Here is a 9,642-nt window from a genome sequence, read left to right on the forward strand (position 1 = left end):
AAACTTTTTCTTTACCAAATATATATATATGGAGAGAAATAGACGATTCACTTACTTTAAGAACAAGTTTATTTAAATTTACTCTATTTAATAACTCAAATTGTACATTAAATTTCAACGATCTAACTGTTAAATTATAAATTCTTAATACATAAATTGAGTTTGCAAATTCTTAAAAAAAATTAAAAAATATTTGATAATTCATTTTATTAATTCAAATTAATAGATACATTTTATATGTTGATTTAAATTAATAAAATGTCAAATAATTTTTGTTTGTAGACTTAATTTATATATTTAAAATTTTTAATTTAATAATTGAATTATTGAAATTTAATATAGAATTTAAATTAATGAGTAGGATAAATCTAAGTAATTTTATTTTTTAAAATAAATAGATTTCTCTTTTTACATATATATAATATAAATATAAATGTTATCATACTTTTACCATATTTTTAGTTAGAATACGTTACGATGTTTACCAAAAAATATTTGGACGAGAATCCCAACAAACTTTTATGATTTATTAAACTCATGTTAACAATGTTATTGTAACTTAACATTTATTTATTTTTTATTAAAAACTTATTTCTCTCCCCTCTTCAACTCTTAGTTATTTAATGACTTTCATTTTTCTAACAGTTATTTATGTAGTCATTTAATGACTTTCATAGTTTATTTAAACGCAAGGGCAATGTATCAATTTTTGTCCTCATCGATATTCCCTTAACTTTATTTCACTGCAATATTATTTTCTTTTTCATTTTTCATCTAATTTTTTTTTCTTTTGTTTGATCTTATTTTATTTATATCTCGTTATTCTTAACTTATACACTCCCATGTTACACTTCTTAATTTTGGATTCGGAAAAAAGAAAAAAAGAAAAAAAAAGAGGCAGTTTTCTTTATTTTCTTCTCAAAATAAAAAACAAAAAGGAGTAGTAATTATTTATTTATTTATGAAAGAAATCCTAACATATTCGAGAGATTTCGTATTTCTATATTTATTAAAAAAATACCTAGAAATTATTAACTCATGTTATATTTATTTCTTAAACATCATAACATTATAATCATGTTTTTTTTAAATAAGAAATAGTATAAAAATAGTTATAATAGAGATTGAATTTAAGCTTTATACTTCTAATTATTTTAACTCTTTTTCATCATATCGAAATCTCATGTTTTAATTTTAGCTTTTTTTTTGTTCGTCCTTAGAGTATTCACCGCCGATAGAAGTGACTAATTTTTTTGTTATGTTAGAGACACTTTAAAAAGTGGGATAGCTGGTCCCAAAATTTAAAAAGACTGTATACACAAGGCAGGATTCAAATCCCTAACATTCCTTAAGCGTGAATCAACCCCGACCGAATCTTGGCTTTTTTAATTAATTTTTAATATTATTTTTTATTATCGTAAAATTATTTAAATAATAAGAAAATAGGAAAAAAAAAAAAAGAAGAGGTTTCATTTGATTGAGTCTTACATTTGGTCTCTCTCACTCAGTGTCTCTCCACTGCCACTAGAAGTGAACCTTGATTGCCATTTCTGTGCCATGAACCTAACCTTTACCTTCATCACCACACCCATCACTCTCCACCCCATCTTCCTGGGGTGCCCCATTCCCTGAGAGCCATGCCTTCCTCCCCCAAGTCCTTCGCCGCCTCCCACACGCGCCACCCCTTCGCCACCCGCAGATCCACCCTCTTCCTCCTCCTCTCCGCCCTCCTCCTCCTCCTCCTCGGAATCGCCGCCCTCGCCGCCCAGATTCGCGCCTCCCGCTGCGTCCCCGCGCCGCCCCGATCGGTGCGCGTCGTCTGGGAGCACGCCGGCGCCGGCGCCACCGGCGGAGGCGGCGATGGGGACAGGCACAAGGTGATGGGGTTTGTGGGAATTCAGACCGGGTTCGGATCCACCAGGAGGAGAGAGGCCTTAAGGAAGACGTGGTTTCCCTCTGATCGCCAAGGACTTCAACGGTATTGATTGTATTTCTCTCTTATGTGTCCCCCAATTCTCTTTTTTTATGTCTTTTGTGCGAGATTTCGCTCCTCTTAAGTGGGTAAAGATGAAGTGAGTAATGTCAATTGTAGATGAGAATATCTTAGTTAGCAATGTTATTTATTTATGATTTGTCATGAGTGTATGCATGCTATTTACTATTTTTATTAGTAATTGAGATTGTTTTTACTTTAACTGATTAACTGTGTGCTACCGAGCATGTGGATCAACTGATAAGAGGTTGTTTCAGCTAGATCAGTGGTCTTAAGTTCGAGTTCTGAATATGCAATTGTGTAAATACTCAAGGGAGAACTTTGCTGGTTATAGTGATCTTATCCAATTCAAACAGGATTGTCTCTAATGGATGACACTTGTCCGATGGAAGATACCTGTGGTCTAAAAATCATTAAACTGTGTTTCTTAGTTTTGGAGGAGATGAATTATTGGGTGTTAATGAAAATTTTGGACATGGGTTTTTGAAGAAAGCGAATGATTTTACTGGCATTTTGTTTTTCTTTGGGTTTTGATATTAGAAGGAAGAGCGTTTTTAGAGTGATGTTACGGATTCTCTTTAGGGTAATTGTTTAGCGACTCCAAAACTTAAACATTCAGACATGTGAAGACTAATATGACACGAATTTGTGGTTGGAGTAGGAGTAGGGTGAGATTTTTGCTTTGTTTAGGTGGACCATCAAATTTGGGAATTCACTCTGTTGCTTTTAATGGATGCATTGTTTTTATGTTTTTTCAAAAAATGTATAATGTATAAATCTAAAAGAAATGTATTTTTATTGGGTGAAAATGTTACCATAGATGTGTTTCTATGTTTGTTTATGGTTTAAATATGCTTAGGTCATTGAAAAAATATATTTTTTTTATAAAAATTTATTCATTTTTAATTCTGACGTTAAGATCGGCCTAGTGGTAGGAGATTGTGGTAGATGTATGAGAACTTAGATTTGATCCTTATTGTTATCATTGTAATTTTTTCTATTGATACAAATAGTTACAAAAATAACATGATTTTGGACCCTCATGAAGGACTAGGGGCATTTGGTTTTTGTAGGGTTAAATACAAATAATTGTTTTTAGAGACTAAAACAAAAAGATTTTTTTAGGAATTAAAACTATATTTAAGCTTTTTTTTTGAATTATATATACACAGCTATAGTTTGGGAAATGTACTTTAATCATCATGGACATGTTGGAGAGTGAAACTCTCAATTTATGTCTAGATTTTGCAACATTGATATTAAGAGGTGTGCTAGCAACACACTTGCTAACATATTCATTTTAACACATTAAAATTTATTGAAAACTTCAAGATCAAGAAAATGACTCATTAAACAAGATGTCAGACCTACAAAATTTTGTGATTTTCAGTACATTTCATCCAATAGTAGAGTGTGTTAGAAGTGTATTGCTAGTATTTTTCTTGATATTAATGTATAAAAGGGAAATGAGAGAAAAAGAAAGGTACATTATTGATTAGCATTCTGCAAAGCTTGTTGTGGAGCTGTTTCTGAATGCTCCACTTCTTCCATATGAATTGGATACAGCTTACATGATAGATTGGTTCATGAGTAATTTTAGGTTCTGGACTGTGTTTACCTGGCTTGTCTTTGGTTCTATTTAATATCTAAATGTAGATTGCAGTGTGTGAAGTTGTGTAAAGTGGGTAGTAGTATTTTGTTGATGGGTTGGATATTTTTGGGGAAGCTGGGTTTGAGAATGGTGCAAGTTGTTACTGTCATTTTTAATAATTGACTGTTACTTGCAGGTTGGAAGATGCCACTGGGTTGGCTTTTAGGTTTATCATTGGTAGAACAAGTGATAGATCAAAGATGTCTGCGCTTCAGAAGGAAATAGCAGAATATGATGATTTTATTCAGTTGGATATCCAAGAGGAGTACAGTAAGCTCCCATACAAAACGTGTGTGCTGAGAATGACTAAATTTCTGCATTTTATCTGTAGTATGTTGCTAAATTGAATATTCTTTTATCACAGGTTAGCTTTCTTCAAAGCTGCTTATGCACTTTTTGATGCTGAGTTTTATGTCAAAGCTGATGATGACATATATTTAAGGCCAGGTGACTAGATCTTTCAATGCTTCTTGTGATGAAATACATTGATGAACTTCCTTTATGAGATTACTTTTTGCACCTCTAATTATGATTTATGCACATATTTTCAATTTATTGTCAGATCGTCTATCATTACTACTGGCCAAAGAGCGATCTCACCCTCAGACATACATAGGATGCATGAAAAAGGGACCTGTTTTCACTGATCCAAAGCTCAAATGGTTAGTATTGTTTTGATGAGTTTAGATCTGAGATTTTAGTTTGATCTTGTTGAGTATTAATTTTCCCAACTCCATGCTATCAGCATGCCACAATTTTTTTCAGCGAGAAAAAAAATGCCATTAATAAATTGCTCCAGTGATGGGGATAGATTAATATATAGAACTTGATGTTGGTTTTAAATATTTAATCATAGTTATTAGAATCTTATGGTTTGCTATTCAAATTTTACAATTTGTGTAGCTAGCGAATTGTATAGTGTAATGAATCGTTGCAGATGACCTTGAATTGTTTGATACATGGATAAATCAATGCAATTCCATATCATAGAGCCCAATCATTCAATCCAGTGATTTGTTATTTTTACTTTTCTTTCCACCATTTCTCATTAAAGAAATTGAAAAGGAAGATAAGTTTAAATTGATGAACATAAAGGAACTGAAGAAGAACTAATAAAAGCAACCTATTTGATTATTTGATTCCTCTGTTTTCATTCTTTGAAATAGGGTCTCACATCATATCTCATTTTATGTACTCTATTTGACTGTTCCATTGCTCTCTTGTTTTCTGAAATAATTTTGTTTTGTGACACAGTGACACTTGTCTTGTTTTCTCAATTTCTAATATAAATTATTACATTAAGCACTATTTCATATATATGAATCATATGATGTATTTCAAGTTATTTTTTTCATTGTGTCTTTGAATCTTACAATTTGATATGATTTATGATTCGCAATTAGTTTGGTAGTTTATGATTTAAATTGAGAGTTGATAACCTTGTATTTCAAGTAATCAAACAGGCCTGAAATTTCTCTACAATTTTGTTTCTAGTTTTTCTTTTTCTCTTGATTTCTTTTTGTTGGGTGTGGAGTTCTACTTCTAAGAAACAGGTTGAAGAATGAGACCATAGGCTCTATACTTAATGAAATGCATAAACACTCGTGCAAAACTTGAAGCTGTGATTGAATCAAAATAAATATATAATTGTGGTTTAAATCACAAAATGTTGTTAAAATTATTATAGAATTCTAAATGACATCTTCAACTATTATTTGTTTTCATCTTTAATATTCATTTGATTATTACAGATAAAATTTCTTAAACAGTAATATCCACCAAAAATGAAAATTATCTTTCATGAACCTATATACAATGTATACTTAAATATTTGTACAATGGCTCTTTTATGGTTTATGGTAGAGTCTGAAGTTGTGGATTGATTTTTTTTGTACTCAATCCCTCTTAGTGGAATAAGGCTCAGTTGTTGTTGGATAGAAACAAGATCCCCAAGTTATTTTCACAAAGGACTAAATTGAAACAATGTCACACCTTTTAATGTGTCACCTCGTTGCCAATATTTAGGTCCTAACTATTGTTACCCTTTTATTTTTCTGTTTGAAAATGCTAGTGTAGTGTGCTATCTAGCCTCACCAATTTTGTTACATTTTAGGACTTTGAAATATAACCAGCATATTAACTATTTTGTGTACTCCTCTTTATAAAATCTTGTAGGTATGAGCCACTGTCATATTTGCTTGGAAAGGAGTATTTTCTTCATGCTTATGGTCCAATATATGTTCTTTCGGCTGATGTTGTCTCAAGCTTGGTTGCTCTAAGGAATGACAGGCAAGTTTCCTTTCCTCCATAACTTGCATGGCCACATGACCTTCAGTGGACAGTAGGATCACAAATCTCATGTAATTTATTGGAAGCTGCAGGAAGTAATACTTGATACACTTGGTGTTTAGATATAGAACTTTTGTTCTTTTTGGGGTGATCCATATGTAATGGTATTGTGTTTTCTTTGTGTATTGTTACATATCTGCCTTTTCTTTATCTCATTTATTGCATTTTGTTTATTTGTGTGCTTGGGTTGGATAATTTCTGTTTCTTGCCTTAATTAAAATAAAATAGGGGTTGAGATAATGCTCTAAACTTTGCTTAGTCATGTTCAGTTGTGTCATTGGTGCAAATGGATTGAGAGCTATGCTCTTATTGTTGTCCACTCAATATCATATTTTGGAGGTTGAGGTCTTAGAATTTATTTCAATGGTGAAGATTACACTGGACAAACATGATGATTTTGGACCTTGTTCATTACCTATCCTCTTTCCCACTTCAATATAATTCTTGCATTGCTTCACAGTTTTCGGATGTTCAGCAATGAGGATGTTACTATTGGAGCTTGGATGCTTGCGATGAATGTCAATCATGAGAATAACCATGAACTTTGTGCGACAGACTGTACAGCCACATCTATTGCTGTGTGGGATCTTCCTAAGTGTTCAGGTTGGTGTTTCTCTTTGCACATAGATGTTACCGAATCAGTATTTGGGAGTTTGTACGTTGTATGATAGAAGCTCCTTGGAAAATCTTAAAAATACATTAAATTCATGAATTCGGATCCCTAAAAATAATTATTCATAGGTATTACTGGGGTACCGCATGGTGAAATGCTTTTCAATGTCTTGTATCTTTCTGTCCAACAATGGATGGGAGGAGTTGTGGGGGGAGGCCGGGATAATTTTTAATTTCTGAATTAAGAGTTTTTATAAAAATGAAGTAAGGGATGTTAAGGTATTATTTGAAAGGCTACATCACAATGTCATTTTATTCCCTTCATTTAGTATAATCTCAAATAAGGGATGTCTAGTTAAAATGAAAATTTTCAGTTCCCTCTCCTCAAGGGTGTCAAACTCAAGAGTCTATGTAAACTCGTGGAGCTTTTGTAGACTCGATTCATAGCCTTGGCTTGTAAACTCATTAGAGTTCACTTATTATAAAAAAAATCATATTTAAAAACCTATTAATGACATATATACATAATATTATATTCTTAACACAACAATAATTCAATATATTTCAACTCCATAAAAAGGAAAAGTGGTAAAATAAAATAATAAGGTGTTTTAGTATATTAGTACTAAAAATTAAACTACATAGATGATCAAATTATATATAATTTCATAAAAATACAAGTTCCTAAAGTGAAAATATTTCAAAAAGGAATTGATTTCTTCAAATCATTCATGTCGTAGTAAAACACTAACACTATGGAGTTGGTGGGGGCAAAAAGTACATATGATTTCAAATTTGCTAACTTGCCTCTTTACACAAGAGTTTATTAGAAGTTTACATGAGCTTATCCAGAAAAAAGTCTGATATAGAGTGAACTCATTTCTCTACTTAGGATTTTAAACTCTTTCTAGTTAACTCGAGAGTTTGATAACCTTGTCTCCCCATATTCCTTTAAAATCCTCCATTTTATTTTAGAGTAGAATGCATGGGCTGCTAAAGTTTCTTGTATCAAGATAAACGGTCAAATGTGTTAGTGTTATGTATATCAGGTGTCAGCTGTGTTAGAACAAAAGATTTAAGAACGATCTTTACTCATTTTGAGTCATGAATATGATCCATAAAATAGGAATCTGCTTTTGGCAAGGTTCTTTTATATCCAGACTTTTGTATGATTGAATCTTTACGGAGGTTCTTTTAGATGTTTCTAGTCAGCATTTTATTTCTTGTTAAATGTGTGTTTGTCCATATATACACCAAAGAAAAGGATTCTATGTTAGTGATCTGGTTGTTGTTCACCTACAGGCCTCTGTAATCCCGAAAAGAAAATGTTGGAACTCCATCAAAAGGAGACCTGTTCTAAGAGCCCAACTCTGGAATCGGATGATGAATAGAATTTGTGGGTATAATACAAAGCAAAGTAGGCTCAGAAGGTAGTGAAGGAATTATTGCTCTTGTTATTGCTTACTGCCACGGGATGCTACCACGCCATTCTTTTGATTTTGCTAGTTCTCCTTTCTTCCAGTCATTAGAAGAGAGGTGGTTGTGTTTTATTATTTCCTTAGTTTTCTTTCTCTTTCAGTCGTAATTTGCCCCCTTGTATACTTGGAGAGGTTAGCATTGTCCCATATTAAGAAGGTTCCTTAGGGAAGGTTTTTATATATACCACATGAGAGAATAGATAGACTTCACAGATGATGAGATCAAGAGAATTGTTAATTTACTGATATCCTTATATTAGTGTCATTCTTTTTGGGGATTATACATATTCTGATTCATGTTGTACTAAAAAAATGGGAGTTTTGAATGAGTGTACACTCCAGCATGTGTCATATTTTACTTAAAGGTTTATGGGTCCATCATTTATATCTATCCTTACCTCTTAAGTTCAAGGAGGATAGGAATTAGGAACCAAATTAAACTTAAATCAAGTGGTGTTCTTGTTTTGGGTGGAAAAAATTGTATTGAATAGATAAGACTGAAGAAAAAATTAGAGGGTAATTGAAGTAAAATATGAACATCTTGCACTGATTAAACACATCAGAGAATTGCATTAACTGTAAGATTGTAAAAAAATATGTCCTTTTGATACTTTAAATCCGGAGGAATTTCGCTACATTGCTTGCAATACCAGTTGAATGAATCCTAGGCAAAGAATCAATGTCGATTTAGCTTCAATATAAAATTGGTTCAGCTATGCTTTTAATTTTCTGAAATTGATAACCAGTTTTATTTTTGTATTCTTTTAGAAGCTCTCAACCGACCTGTCTAAAGTGGAAAACTACTGGTTGGTATCAATATCATTCTGTAAACTTTGTAACCAACTTTTTGGTTGCCAAAAGAACTATGATGCAATACAAGCACCGAAAATAGTGGTGGAATACATCAAAAACCCTTAAATGTCACGTATCTATAATTGTTACTTTCATTAAATTTCAGTCCATTTTCTAAGCAAACAATGCGGTGCAACACAGTATATTACATTGACAAGACAAATAACCAATAACTTTAGCTCAACTGCAATTTCGTATTTTTCAAGATTACTTGATTTTAGCTTGCATCCAAAAATACATGTTCTTTGGTTAGCTTTTCCTCTCTTTATTAACTACACTTTACTTGTAACAGAACAAGAGCCTCGCAAATAATAATAATAATATAACAAGATAACCTTTTTGTCAGTTAGCTTTATGAAATGTAATGGAAACACTAATGTGAAACGTTAATATATACTATTTCTATTTTTTATTCATAGTTGTTTAAAGTTTTGCACGGAACTTAGAAAAATGATTGATATTTTAGTTTTTAAAAATATTTATTATTTACTTTTCTATTCTACCCTCTATTTTTTTATAGTATTTCGTTGGAAATATATTGTCTTTTTAAATGTAACATTAACTTTTCATAGATAACTGGAGAAAAAATAGGTAGACATTAAAAATAAATAAGGACATTATTCAGTGAATATACATTAATTATCAAGGATAAAAATGAGAAAAAAAATTAATAAATCATTGATTTTAGTAAAATAACAATGAAAAAA

General features: G+C 31.6%; 1 protein-coding gene across 1 annotated transcript; it reads left to right on the forward strand.

Moving 5' to 3' along the window:
* Positions 1–1,469: 1,469 nt before the first annotated feature.
* LOC109818678 (putative beta-1,3-galactosyltransferase 14) lies at positions 1,470–8,368 on the forward strand. The gene is made up of 7 exons (XM_020384212.3): positions 1,470–1,978; positions 3,781–3,933; positions 4,009–4,091; positions 4,207–4,306; positions 5,820–5,933; positions 6,454–6,596; positions 7,908–8,368. The coding sequence occupies exons 1-7, from the start codon at positions 1,638–1,640 to the stop codon at positions 7,994–7,996; spliced, it is 1,023 nt and encodes a 340-aa protein (XP_020239801.2). The 5' UTR covers positions 1,470–1,637; the 3' UTR covers positions 7,997–8,368.
* Positions 8,369–9,642: the final 1,274 nt, after the last annotated feature.

This window comes from Cajanus cajan, chromosome 8 (assembly GCF_000230855.2).
Source record: "Cajanus cajan strain Asha chromosome 8, NIPB_CcT2T_4, whole genome shotgun sequence".
Classification (NCBI taxonomy): Eukaryota; Viridiplantae; Streptophyta; class Magnoliopsida; order Fabales; family Fabaceae; genus Cajanus; species Cajanus cajan.